The sequence below is a fragment of the Gekko japonicus genome, unplaced genomic scaffold, assembly GCF_001447785.1.
Source record: "Gekko japonicus isolate JY-2015 unplaced genomic scaffold, Gekko_japonicus_V1.1 scaffold1221, whole genome shotgun sequence".
Classification (NCBI taxonomy): domain Eukaryota; kingdom Metazoa; phylum Chordata; class Lepidosauria; order Squamata; family Gekkonidae; genus Gekko; species Gekko japonicus.
The window spans coordinates 49,884-64,458 of NW_015176486.1; the positions used below are offsets into that span (position 1 = coordinate 49,884).

A 14,575-nucleotide genomic window follows, 5' to 3' on the forward strand; every position below is an offset into this window, starting at 1 on the left:
GTGAGCCTTTTCAGATATTGTGTTTTAGGAGTTTGCCTCAGTCATGGAAAATGTCTCAGATTCTTCTGTGCCCTCCCTTATTCCCATGAGGAGAAAGTAATTTGTATTCTAGGCTGTAGTGCATTGATTTTATTTTGGTACCTTCTTGACGGGAATACCTATACTCTGTTGGCACTTTGTGGACATTGTGTCAAATAGGTCTACCCTGAAGGGAAAAAATCCTGTGCTTGGATGTAAGAGGAGTTAAGGGGGAATCACACTGAGGGAAGCTGAGGCCCCTCTTAAATCATCCCACATATCTGGGATCCCGACTGACCTCCCAAAAGATACAGAACCTTTTCCCCAACTTATCCTGCTATGTAGTTCATATAGTCTCTTAGAGTAAATGCTGTGCATAGTGTTTTAAACCAGTGGTTCCCAACCTTTTCAGTACCACAGGTCCAAATTGTCTTCCTGTGGTGAGCTGTCAAGGGATGGCCCAAGGATATTTGTCACCCTAGGCAAGCAATGACTCTGGCGCCCCTCTCGTTCAGCATTCCATTTTCTACAGTGGCTAACCAGACTTTTTTATATTAAAAAGTTTTGTGTGTGTGTGTGTGTAAAACAGTTTTGTTATTTATAAAGTCCAAAAGTAAGTTATTGGCCGTGTTCAGTGTAAGAGTTCAAGCTCTTGCAGTCCCCTATTTTGCAGCCTGTAGAGTTCTGTTCGGTGAGGGGTTGCCAACTTTTGCAGGTCAAATCTCATCATCTGAGAAATGTTGCTTTCCACTTTCTTGGTTTGCCAGCCTCTTGTTGCTAAAGAGATGCCTCTGTCACTCCTGGCACCTTGCCAGTTGTCCTGGAGGGATGAATGCTCCACGCATTTCTTGCTTGGTTGAACTTTCCTTTCCCCCTTTTTAAGGGGCATTTATGATCCCAGAAGTGCAAGAAAAGCTTCAATGTTGGTGTGTAGCTGGCATCTTGTTTATGCCAGGTTGCCTTCCCTTGTTGGGCCGCATGAGTGGGTACACAACCCACTTTTCTGGTGTGCTGACACTTCACATTGAGAGCTGGGCTTAAAGGCAGAGCCTGACATTGGGTACAGCACGTGGGAAAGTTTTTCAAAAGCATGTGGTGGTATATATTTTAGTTCCTCAGCAGCCGTGAGCCTTGGCTTACCTAGAATGGTGGTTGTGAGTTGAGAACTCTTCTCTGAAGCCCTCAGCGCGATGGGCAGTGTTTTGACAGTAAATGAAATGTCTTCGCCACGAGTTGCTGGCAAAGTCAGGTTGTGGGGAGGACAAAGTTGGCCTTTTATGGGCCGCCCACATGTACCAAATATTGTACCAATGATGTCTTACTGTTTTTAAAATCAGTTAGTACATTTTTGTACTGTTCAGTTACAAGAAAAAACCCACAGTATTGGTGTTAAAGTAGTGCCATATGTCAGTGTGGAAAAAGGGAACATTTCTTCCCCTCTCACTAGAATTTGGTATCAGCAGTGAAGCAGATCTGGAATAGGTGCAAATGACCAAAGGAAATATTACCTCAGACAAAATGAACCGTTTCATGTTTCCTCTCCTAGGATGGACAGCGCCAAGGCTCCGCATTAAGTTCTGATGATCTGGAGAATTTATTCTTGTCAGAGCCAGATGGTAGTATCCAATTCCAAGCAGGCTCCCAAGGATACGAAATAAACTTTAAAGGTACTGTACCTGTTCACTCCAACAGGCTATGGTATGTTCAAAGTTCCTGTAGGCCCAGACTTCATACACCTCCTGTTATGTCAGGATGGACCAAGAATACCCTTTTAATTTACTATTTGTGCATCAAGGCAGGCTTACAAGTCTGTGTAGGGCAATGTTCTGAGGGCCTGCAGTTCCCTTCCCATGAAGTTGTAAGCCTTTATTTTAATTGGCTTGCAGTGGTCAAAGGAAAGGAAAGGGGAACAGTGAAAAGGGGGTAGTTGTGAGGATTGAGATTAACCTGTTATTCCCAGAGGCAATTTTATCAGCTTCAGCAGTCAATTTTTGTGAATAAATAGGGATGGGCATGAACTGGCTCACAAACGTTAGTCCATGATGAATTTTGGCAGGTTCATAGTTCATGAATGAAGCTCATGAACTGAAGAGCCACCACAAACTTCCACAAATTTTAAGGCAGTTTGTGGTGGTTCATGAAGAGCAGAAAGCAGGGGTTTAAATTGTTCCAGGCCATTTAAACCTGTTTTCTGCTCCCCATGGTTTGTGCCCATCCTTGTGAATAAACCAAAGAAATTGATCGAATATGTGATCTTTTTTTCAAGACATGATCCAGAGAAACTTGTACTACCTCACCCAGAGAGAGGTCCGGAGGCGCCCAAAATATGTTTCCCATGAAGATGTGAAGAACAAGAAAGGGTATAACATCAACTTTGATCTTCTAAGGGTCTTTTGGAGGCCAAGCTTTGTACGAAACAGTGTGTTTTGAGAAGGGTGGCTACTTGTGACATTTGGTGTATCTAAGTTCATAGTTTACTGATCACCTTAGAGATAAGTTGGGTCATTTTGGTATCAGTTTTGTATCAAGGTCTGCATTGGTGCGAATCTTGGCCCACATGGTGCTCCTGCCACTGTAGAAAGGTGGTGGGAGAGCAGCTACCAAGAAAAGAGGATACCCTTCAAGCTGCCAAGATGAAAGCACAGAAAGGTAGCCTCTGGGCTACCGTCTGTTTAGAAGCCCAGCAAAAAGGGAGAAATAAAGTCCCAAAGGGAGGGATTGATCAGACCTGTAAAGGATGGCTGGCTAGTAAACTAAGCTTCCTCGGAATTCCGGTGTTTGCCACTGTGTTAGCTAAACTGAGGCAAAAGGGGGGTTGTTCTCAGGGTTCAGACAGAAGAGATGACAACAAGAATGTTTCCTCACCTGTGGTTTTCTTTGGGGCATTAAACAGCCACAGGGACCCTCCTTCTGCACCTATTCCAGACCCGATATATCCCAGAGAATGGGATAAATCAGCGCTACCTGAGATTGGGTACAAGGTAAATGCTCTACTAATGTTTTTAAAAGTTGACCTTTTGCAGATGATGGGTTGGATTCAACCAGCTTTTCTGGGAGGGAAAAAGGAAGGCTGGATCTGATGCATTAATTCTGCTTGCTGCGTCTTTGATTGGGTCTGGTGTTCTTCTCTCTACAGTTGGGGATGGTGCCCACCCACTCAGAATGAGCGGATTTCTCTTTGAATTGTTGTTGTCTCAAACTAGCCTCTCTCCTCCACCTTCTACTCTCCAGTTGCTCGTCTCCGATCACAGTGATCTCACAAACCCAACCTATAGACTAGCAGTGTTTGCTCCTTTTGTTCCTTGTACCTACCCACTCACTGAAGATGACTTGTGCCTCACGTTGCCTATAGAACCAGCCAGTTTGGTGTCGTGGTTAGGAGCACGGACTCTATTCTGGAAGAACCGGATTTGATTCCCCACTCCTCCATATGCAGCTGCTGGGTGACCTTGGGCAAGCCACAGTACTCTCCGAGCTGTTCTCTCAAGAGCAGTTCTCTCTGAGCTCTCTCAGCCCCACCTATCTTATAGGGTGTCTGTCATGCAGCTGAGGCAGTGTGCTGGAGAGCCAGCCTGGTGTAGTGGTTAAAAGTGGTGGACTGTGATCTGGGAGAACCAGGTTTGATTCCCCACTTCTCCATGTGCAGCTGCTGGTGTGACCTTGGGTCAGTTACAAGTTCTCTCAGAGCTGTTCTCTCAAGAGCAGTTCTCGAAAGAGCTCTCAGGCCCACCTACCTCACAGGGTGTCTGTTGTGGGGAGGGGAAGGGAAAGGAGATTGTAAACCGCTCTGAGACACCGTGGGGTAGTGAAGGGCGGGGTATACATCCAGCCTCCCCCTCCTCCCCCTCCTTCTTCTTCTCTGTGAAGTCTTAATTCTGTCTCAGCTGCTGAGATTTAGGAAGGGCAAACGTTGTGGCAGTCCACACTAGCAGCTGTTCCAGACTCTGGATCCATGTTTAGTACCAACCGAAGCATGGAACCCACTTGTGATTATTTTTTTGAAATGTAATGCTTTTGTCTGCCCGCCCCTCTGTCTCAGTCCCTATATGCCCCTCTCCTTTCTTCCAGCACACCTCACTTCCTCCTTCCCTCTTTTCTTTCCCCTGTGCTGGTGAAGAGGCCCAGACATTGCATGCCTTTGGAGCGGGAAAGGGGAGAGGGCAGGACTTGAAGCAGATTCTAAACAGGCCACTCTGGCAGCTACACCGTAGCTGTGTCCCTTCTCAGATGGAGACTCTGCACATCTGAAATGAGCCTATTTGGGAATGCGAAGTCTTTATTTTGGTAATTTAAAAAAAAAGGAGGCACAGTGTACTCAGTGAGAGCCAGCATGGTGTAGTGGTTAAGAGCGGCGGTCTCTAATCTGCAGAACGGGGTCTGGTTCCCCACTCTTCCACATGAAGCCTGCCTTGGGCCAGTCACTCAGAACTCCCTCAGCCCCACGTACCTCACGAGGTGCCTGTTGTGGGGAGGGGGAGGGAAGGTGATTGTAAGCCGCTCTGAGACTCCTTAAGGCAGAGAAAAGTGGGGCATAAAACCTACTCTTCTACTCCATTTGTGCTCAGCCACAGGAACTAATTTTTCGCACAATTTATGTTTAGGCTATCGAACTCAGCAAAACCTCTTCAGAATACATGACAGTCGAGCGGCTCTTTCAGAAGACAATGAATGATTTTGCTATCCACAGCATCAGGCGGATTCAGAACAAATCCCTTTGGCAAGTCTTCCAGTGGTTTGTATCCCATTTTTATCATGTTATCCCAGCCAATTTTATGAGGAGATTTGGGTGTATAGGCTCAGGAGTGGATCGGTATAGCCAGTGTAATTGCTGTAATATCAGGGTCACATGCTTCCGATATTTGGCCCCAACCAGCAGTCTAGCCACAGCATTCTGCAGTAGCTGCAGAATATGAAACATGCAATGTGGTTTTCGTTTGTTTGTTGGAAAAACAACTGCAATCTCTTGAGCAGACTGGGAGACTGAGGTAAGTCATTCTTACGAGCACTTATTTGCACGTGACAGCCAGTGGTTGAGGGCAACTGGCCGCTTGCTTGTATTCACAAACCATCCTTCTCCCTCCCAGTTTTGCTCTTTGGTGGGGGAATACTAGAATTGTGTACATGGCCTTTCTTGTCCTCCTGGATAGATTTTTGTTATCGTTAGGCGAATATGAGTTTCCTGTTCAAGTCACTTTTTTTGCAGCTGTGACAGAAGCATTACCGTTGTTGTTATTTCTCTTCCATGAACAGTAAAAAGGAGGCTTCTGGAATATCATTCGCATATGTCTAATGCTGAACTGGCCCAGAGAGTGTGAATCAATAGATCCACAAAACGGAGTTAAAGACGGATAGGGGGGATTTCTCTACAAACCTGAAGGGAGTCCCAAATTGGCAGAAAAATCTGAACTCTAGAAAAAAAAAAAGAAAAAGAAAAAAAAAATTTTCACTGACCTCTAAGTTGCCATTTTGGAGTTGCTAAGCAGCCACAACAATATTGTTGAGCTTCTCGAGCTCCGGTTTCTGTAAAGCCAGCGCCATTGGAGGAATGGAGCAGGGATAGACTGGGAGGCCAAAATGGCCCTTGAAGTGGCCACCCTGCAACTGGGCCCAGCTTTTCCTAGGGAGAGGCTGCCAGGGAAGGGAAAGGGGAAAAGCTGATGAAGAGAGCAGATATAGGTAGATTGGCTCATGTGTGGAAAGAAGAGTCTATGGGAGGCTATGAGGGGAGGTGAAGAGAAAACAGTGGGAGAAGTGGATATAGGGAAATGAGATGCCCTCTGCAATTTGGCCAGGCCCAGCAGTGGACACCATACAATTCACTTGAGCAACTTGCTATTTGCCTGATTTTTGAAATTTGGCTTTACGTTTCGGGGAGAGGCTACCAGAAGGATGGAAGGAGGGAGGGACAGCTGAAAACCAGAGTGGTATAGTGGTTAGAGTGTCAGTCTAGGATCTGGGAGACCCAGGTTCGAATCCCTGCTCTTGCCATGAAAGTTTGCTGAGTGACCTTGAGGCAGTCACTTTTAACTCAGCCTGATTACCCCACAGAGTTGCCGTGAGGATAAAATGGTGACAGAATGAAGCATTCATGTGATAGTCCCACTGTTTCTGTCGAGAATTCATGCAAAATTTCTTCCCCATATTCATACTAGGCAAAAGGATCAAATGAAGAAGAAGAAAGGAGGGCAGGACGTAGAGGAGAGGATCCTGTTTCATGGAACCGGCTCTTCTAATCTGGAAGCCATCTGCAGTGACAACTTTGACTGGAGAATATGCGGGACCAATGGAACATTATATGGGAAAGGTCTGTACGACATGAAGGTGGCCCAAATAAGCTGACTGTAAGACAAAACTAAAAACCCACAATCCCCGCCATGAGGACTGGTGCCATAGGAGTCCGTTCTGACACGGATCGTCCACGCTTGAAACCTCTATCTCTCAATAAACAGATCATTGCCAAGACAGTGTTGTTGGGAGCGAGTTCTGTTCAAGATCTGACACTATGCTCGTGGCAATCATCGGCAGTGAATCCCACACTTGTAACTACTTGTTGAGCAAGAAACATTTCCTGTTCTGAATTTATTGATCTTGCATTCTAGTATTTCATAAGAGGGAGAAAAAGCTCTCCCATCTGCTTGCAAATTGTATAGCCTCCCCTTAGATACCCATTCCCCCTAAACTGAATAGACTAAGATGCTTCAGCCTTCTCACATAGAAAAGGTTCTCAGGCCCCTTATTCATTTTGGTTGCCCTCTTCTGTACTTTTCCCCACTCTCAGATATCCATTTTAAAATATAGCAACCAGAATTATATACAGTATTTTAAATGCAGGCATACCATTCTGTACAAGTGTATTACTTGTGATGTATTTTTTTTGGGGGGGGGTTCTTACCGTTAATGTTTTTGGCAGTCTGCTCCTCAGATTCTCCATTTTGCTCGTCTCTTGCATTTGTTTTGCTAGAACCTGGGCTCCTTTCTGTTTGCCTCTCTTCTCACCTGCTGCGATTTCCCTCAGATTGAAATGCAGGGCAGTTCCACTGACTGTGCCACTTAGCTTGCTGCGATTCACTTCAGAGGGGCTGGTGCGGAGCAGTTTCCCAGGGAACATGCCTGTCTTTCAGTATCAGAAAGACTCTTTTCTTTTCTTTTTAATAAATTTATTTTCACATTTCATTTCATTTCTTCACATCAATGTATACATAAGTCATACATAGACTTAAAATAAGTTTCCACTTGTAACTTCCAATCTGTTAGTTTAAACTAGCATTATCTGAATATTATTCTATCTTCTTGTGTTTTAGCCAATTATATATTAGCTTCCATCTATTCCAAAAAATGTCCTCTGGTTTATTGTTCAATTCTAAACTCAGCTTGTCCATTTCCGCTATATCCAGAATCTTGTATTTAAGTTCTTTTATGGATGGAATGGCTTTCGACTTCCAACGTTTAGCTATCAAATTCTTGCTGCTGTTAAAGTATAAATTATTATGTGTTTGTGGTTTTTTATGTTATCCGGAATCATATTAAGCAGGTATGTTTCGGGCATTAGAGGGATATTTATTTTGAACGTCTCTAATTTAGAGATCAGGAAGACTCTTCTTGGAGAATCAAGGAGAATGCCCAGACTTTTCTTTTCTTTACATAGTAATCACATTTTTGACAGATTCTGGGGCAAAATCTTTCAGTTACACACAACTATATAAAAAGTACTTTGCTGCAATTGAACTCTTCTTGTATTTATGAAGTTCAACATTTTGACTTGTCTTTCCCACTTCTTCCTAGGAAGCTACTTTGCTAGAGATGCACATTACTCTCACAGCTACTGTCAGGTGGACACCAAGGTGAAGAGGAGTATGTTTGTGGCTCGTGTTCTGGTTGGTGATTTTGTGGTAGGGCGTCAAAGCTACAGTCGCCCCCCAGCCAGATCGGTCGACATGACCAACTGCTACGACAGCTGTGTGGACAAGATGATAGACCCATCCATTTTCGTCATCTTTGAGAAGCATCAGATTTACCCCGCGTACGTGATCAGTTACATTGAAGAAAAGAAATGTGTTTTAGCATAAATGACGAAAAGGCTGTGACACCTAGACCTAGTTTTTATGAGCTTTTGTAACAGGTCAGGTTTAAAGCAGCAATCTTTATCTCCTGAAATGAGTTAAGAAATGTTGAGGAAGTTAGGAAACCATATATTCTGAATTCTAACAATGGTATGTTAATGTGTACTACAGTAAAGAAAAGTCGAATTATTCTGGGGAAAATGAACCCGTTTGCTACTGGCGATTCCATACGTTTTTTAAAAGTTAATGAGTTTGCGAATTTTTAACCTTTAATGTTGTACGATTTTTATGGATGGGTGTTGTACCCATCAAATGATGTAGGACAGAGAAATAGATACATATGTTCTATGTTCTACTTGACGGATAATAATTTTCGTTGTACCAGGGACACATTTAGCATAGCTGTGTCAAAAGATACAGCTGTTGACCCTGGCACTGAATAGCTTTCTGTTGTACACAGGATGATTAGCTGTTACTGATAATCTGTATTCTGTAACTAGTCTACAATGACCTAGTCTAATGGTGAATAGATGAAAGCTTTTGATAATGAGACAACTTAGCTCAAATATGTTTGGCCACTCCATTACACAATCGTGATCAAACACATGAACACGTTTCTTGGTTTAGGATAATTAGAATTCTCAGATCAAGTCATCCTGGGCAAATGTACTAAACCTACAAGACGTTACTGCTTTGAAACTCTTATCCAACAGCAAGTGTGGCGTAAGTGGTCAGGATAGTCACCCTGCCAGCCAGAGAAAAATGTTCCAGACACATTTAGTAAGACTGGTCCTGTTTTCTAGAGGGTATCATGATCAGTGTTCTCACTTTTATTCTGGACCCACCCACCCCCACCCCCCAATCAAGGAGTCCAAGGCTGATCCCCGTGGGTCCTCACAACGGCTCAATTTTTTAAAAAGTTTATAAAGCTTTGTGTGATTTTTGTCAAAATAATGCATTACTCTATAGGCAACACATTACTCTAAGACCATACAGCAGGAAAACTTGCCAAAACTTGCATTAGATGGCATAAACCTTAAACCCAAGAGTCCGAGGCCAAAGCTCAGGCGCTCTTTACGTTGCTGGCAATTGCACGCCATAGTCTAGGCCTTCGGTCCATCAAAATCCAAGTCAGTCTCTCTCCTCCAGGGCCTCAGTGCAGTTATAATTTCGGGCCCAGCAACCTCAGGTGAAGATGACATCCCATCAGGACACGTTCTCAGGAGAAGCTTCTAGATCACCTCACCACCACCCACGACTCTCCTGTGGGCCACAGGCTCTCATGAGAAGCTCAGTACCACACTTCCTCCTTGGCCTTGGGACTGATAAAAGTGGAGAGACCAATCAGTGACAACTGCAGGCTGGACCAGGCCTGTTACTGTTCGCCTTCACCCTTCGGGGGGAGGCCAGAGGGTGCTTAGCCATACACACCCACACACCCCTTTACAGGTTCTTCTCTCTTGTACTGTAGGGGAACTGCTGTTCACCTGGTGTGCCTCCAATAAAAAACACAACAGGAGAGATTCCTTCTGAGCACAGCAAAACTTTATTCGGATAAAGGAGACCCCAGCGAAAACAGGGTCTGCCTAAAGCACTGTGGTGTTCTCTTTCATGGTATGCAATAAAGAGTTTTCAAGCATGCACGTTACGACGCCACATAACAAGCGCACATTTCTTCCATCCTTATTTTGGGGGCCCCACCGGCTCCCTTTCTTCCCTTATCTTCCTCTGTGCTGAGCAAGCAGATGATGCTCTGTGGCCTTCAACACGACTGCCACAGAGCAGGTTTAGTCTTCAGTGTGCTTTCATGCGCAGGCTCATTCTGTCCGTGCATGTTTCATAGCCTAGTTATGGGTCAGTAAGCCAGCAGATAAGTTTTTTTGTTTGTAAGAACACACAGACCACTTGTTCTCCTGCGCTCAATGCATCCCCCCCAGGAATACCTCTCGTCTCAGTTTTTAGATGCCCAGTCTAATGTTAACTGCTTGCAGCACTTTGCAAAGACTATCAAAATGGCATCACTGTTGCTCATCGCTGTAGGTTAAGGTGATGTGATGTTTCTGTAAAGGTTTTGAAGGAAATAATAAATTGTTTTAAAGTCAGCATGCTGTGTTCTTTTGTTTTTTTAAGCCAGGGGAGGGTGGAGTTTGGGAAAGGGAGGGGCCTCAGGGCATGCGGCCAGGGAGTCCGCCCTCCAAAGCAGCCATTTTCTCCAGGGGAACTGCTGTCTGCTGAGCAGCTGTAGTGCTGGCAGAGACCCAGGCCCCACCGAGAGGCTGGTAAAGCATCCCATGGCAGCCATTTTATGACTGTCTCCAGTCCCACAGGGCCAGATCACAGGGGCAAGGCCTTCATTTATGCAGGGCCGAAGCCTGATGCTAATATACAGGAGCCTTTCCTCAGTTTTACGCTACTGAAACCAGCTCCCTTCTATGTAGCGAAAGGCTTGAGGTCTGGCTCTACTTTTGGAAGAGGAAGAGTTGGTTTTTATACCCCACTTTTCTATAAGGAGTCTCAGAGTGGCCTACCATCACCTTTGGTTTCCTTTCCCACAACAGGCACATTGGCTGTGGTCAGATTAGAAGGTTTAGGAACAGCTTCATTGCTGTAGCCCTGTGGATTTAAACTGCAGATTCAGACAGCAATATCTGCCTCCCAGCCGTCGGCACCCAGTACTCACCTGTCTTGGAGCACAAGTTTCCAGGCACCGGGGAAAGTCTGGTCTTTATGGGCGTCCACAGTTTCACCCCATCCTTCCCAATGTCTGATTGCGCTGCTGCGCGCTCAAGCTGTTTGGGAAGTGAAGCTTCCAGTTTCTGGGTGCCGTTATTTCTTCTCTTTTCCGATGTGTGCTTGCCTGCTTTTTCACCCTTGGCGAATAAGCAGTTCTGCACATGCGCATGAAGACATTTAAACCAACAGAAGCTGGCTGCCCCCCCCCCACACACACGGTGGGTTAGGGTGGGGTCTCTTATCAATAGTCTCCAGAACAAGCAGTTCCAGAGAATTTAGAGGCGTCCGCCAGACTGTGCCCAAGCCTGTAGTCCGACTGCAGCCCTTGTGAGGTAGGTAGGGCTGAGAGTTCTGAGAGAACTGTGACTGGCCCAAGGTCACCCAGCAGGCAAAGCACCAAGACACTAATAGCATTCACCTCCAACCCATACCAAGCATGGCTGCCATTTTTGCAAGGCAAGGTGTGGGGGCTGCTGTCATCCATAACCCAACCCTCTGTGTACTCTGGCTGCCTAGCACTGGATTTCAGGTTGACTGCCTCTGAATATGGAGGTTCCCTTTGGTCATCTTCACTAGTAGCCGTTGATGGAACTGTCTTTCATAAATCTGCCCGATCCTCTCTTAATGCCATTCGTGTTTGTGGCTGTCATGGTGACTGTCCACTGGCAGTGAGTTCCAGCCTTTAGAGGAAAGAAGTATTTCCCTTTGTTGCCCATCAACTCTAGTATTATGGGAGAAAAAGTTGTGATGTCTCCACCCTGTGCATAATTTTATAATCCTCTATCAGCCTTTCCTCATGGGAAAGGTGTGGCAGTAAAAGGGTTAGGGGCATGATAGCTGGGGACAGGAGGGGACTCTGTGATGCCCCTCCTTCCCTCGGTGCCCTAAGTGCTCATTTTGCTTACTGGTTAATCCAGAACTGACACAGAGAGTGATTAAAACGCGCAATTCGCTGCCAGAGAATGTAGTGACGGCCGCAGGAACGAACAGCTTTAAAAGGGGATTAGATTAATGGAGGATAGTGTGCTCCAGTTTGACTGGCAGTGATGGGCAGTTCCATGCCTCTTGCACCGCAGGTATTCCCAAAATGCATGGGTGGCTTACCACAAATGGGGTGTGTGTGCTGCTTCATCTTTCTATAATCACTTTTGAGGTACAGCTCACCAGAAATGTATGAGAAGAACAGATTGGATTTATACTCCGCCCTTCCCTACCCAAAGAAGTCTCAGAGCGGCTTACAATCTCCTTTCCCTTCCCCTCCCCACAACAGACACCCTGTGAGATAGGTGGGGCTGAGAGAGCTCTTTTGAGAACTGCTCTTGAAAGAACAGCTCTGAGAGAACTTGTGACTGACCAAAGGTCACTCCAGCAGCTGCAAGTGGAGGAGTGGGGAATCAAACCCGGTTCTCCCAGATTAGAGTCTGCACTCCTAACCACTACACCAAACTGGCTGTCAGTATTTAGTGCCCGTGTTGGTTGCAATACAACATCACCAGCACGCATGCACACACGCACACACACGGGGTTAACTCTGAGTGTGTTCACACTCAAGTTAAGTAAGCAGTGGGGTACCGCAGGGATCAGTACTTGGTCCACTGCTTTTTAACTTGTTCATTAATGATTTGGAGTTGGGAGTAAGCAGTGAAGTGGCTAAATTTGCGGATGATATGAAGTTGTTCAAGGTGGTGAAAACCAGTGAGGATTGTGAGGCACTCCAAAGGGATCTGTCAAGGATGGGCAAGTGGGCGTCAATATGGCAAATGGGGTTCAATGTGGCCGAGTGCAAGGTGATGCACATTGGAGCCAAAAATCCTAAATATAAATACACATTGATGGGGTCTGAACTGGCAGAGACTGATCAAGAGAGAGATCTTGGAGTTGTAGTAGATAACTCACTGAAAATGTCGAGACAGTGTGTGACTGCAATAAAGAAGGCCAATGCTATGCTGGGGATTATTAGGAAGGGTATTGAAAACAGATCAGCCAATATCATAATGCCCCTATATAAATCAATGGTGTGACCTCATTTGGAATACTGTGTGCAGTTCTGGTCATCACACCTTAAAAAGGATATTATAGCTTTGGAAAAAGTGCAGAAAAGGGCCACTCGAATGATAAAGGGGCTGGAACACTTTTCCTATGAGGAAAGGTTAAGGCGCTTAGGGCTCTTTAGCTTGGAGAAACGACGACTGAGGGGTGACATGATTGAGGTTTATAAGATTATGCATGGGAAAGAGCAGGTAGAGAAAGAGGTACTTTTCTCCCTTTCTCACAATACAAGAACTCGTGGGCACTCCATGAAACTGCAGAGCGGTCGGGTTAGAACGGATAAAAGGAAGTACTTCTTCACCCAAAGAGTGATTAACACTTGGAATTCACTGCCGCAGGAAGTGGTGGTTCTAGTGTCCTGGCCCCACTGCGGGACCTCCTGATGGTACCTGGTATTTCAGGCCACTGTGTGACACAGTGTTGGACTGGATGGGCCTTTGGCCTGATCCAACATTGGCATCTCTTATGTTCTTAAGTGGTTCTTTCCCTAGCAATTCACAGGTTGCAACTATTGGCTATTTAAAAAACGTTTTCTGATGTTCATGACAGTAGCCGCAGCCTCATTCTGCCTCACAGTGGAAGAAAGAACTGGAGGAAACTGAAGCAGCTGTTTCCATTTGGGAATTGGTATCCAAACGCCATGAAATATCGACAAGGCTAGGACAAGAACACATAGCCATAGACTATAAAGATGTTGTAGATAATGTATTCAGAAGTATGTATGTATATAATCATCCCCAAGTTTAAGAAAATCTTAACATAAGCAGGTGTGCTCCCCAACACAACCATGTAGTCACTTCGTACATTCATCCGGCACTCCGGTTAGTGTGCCAGATGTAACAATTTCCTATGGAAGAATTCCTCTTCTCCTTGGGCTGTATTGATCTGTCTCCACCTCTTCTTCCTGTCCACCTCTTCTTCCTGTCCACCTCTTCTTCCTGTTCCCACTTCCTCTGGTTCTCTCAACAGTCCTGGATTCAGCTGTTTCCCTTCCCCCTGCCAATTCACGGAGGGCACGTACCACCTTAAAGGCAGACAACAGAGGGAAGCCATCTTCCCCCTGCTTAAGAATCTCTAGTCGTTCACACGTAATAAAAACAACAGCATGGATCCAGTCCCTTCCGCACATCCTGAGCAGTGTTCCTTCTAAGCTGAGTTAGTGTGAGCTAGCTCACAGTTTTTTAGCCTCCGGCTCACTCGCACATTTTTGCCTTAGCTCAGGAGAGGTGGCTCCAGAGCAAACTGATTTATGCAGTAGCCAAATCGCTCGCTCACACCTTTAATGCCAGTAGCTCACAAAGTAGACGTTTTGCTCAAAAGACTCCACAGCTTAGAGGGAACATTGATCCTCAGGCAGGGGTCATTTCGTAGAAAAAGAGGTGCAGGAGCTCATTAGCATAACTCATTAGCATAACTTATTTGCATATGCCACACCCCCTGACATCACTGGAAGTGTGTCAGAAGGCAATACCCACTGCCCAGGCTCCACTGGACTCTTTTGGATTGCCAGCTATGGGGGGGGGGGATGTGCAGATCTGTCCTCACAGAGGAGGGAGAGCTTGTACCTGAGTAAAACCTGGTCTTAAAGGTTTTGGACCAGGGGGCCGGGGGAAGGGGCCCCGCAGCTTACCTGGCTGCTTCTTGCTCTGACTGAGGGCTGCTGGGAGCAGGGGGTGGGACTTGTTGCATGTGCCCGCCCCCTGGGCTCTTTACTG

At 45.7% G+C, this 14,575-nt stretch overlaps 1 protein-coding gene across 2 annotated transcripts in view; it reads left to right on the top strand.

The window, feature by feature from the left end:
* Nucleotides 1-10,171, top strand: part of LOC107123889 (zinc finger CCCH-type antiviral protein 1-like) — a 44,658-nt gene extending 34,487 nt beyond the window's left edge. For both annotated transcript variants that reach the window (XM_015427235.1, XM_015427236.1), the window contains exons 8-13: nucleotides 1,565-1,685; nucleotides 2,285-2,378; nucleotides 2,912-2,999; nucleotides 4,620-4,750; nucleotides 6,171-6,322; nucleotides 7,801-10,171. In XM_015427235.1, coding sequence (XP_015282721.1) covers nucleotides 1,565-1,685; nucleotides 2,285-2,378; nucleotides 2,912-2,999; nucleotides 4,620-4,750; nucleotides 6,171-6,322; nucleotides 7,801-8,084 — 870 coding nt within the window. In that variant the 3' untranslated portion in view covers nucleotides 8,085-10,171. The remainder of the gene's footprint in view (nucleotides 1-1,564; nucleotides 1,686-2,284; nucleotides 2,379-2,911; nucleotides 3,000-4,619; nucleotides 4,751-6,170; nucleotides 6,323-7,800) is intronic.
* Nucleotides 10,172-14,575: the final 4,404 nt, after the last annotated feature.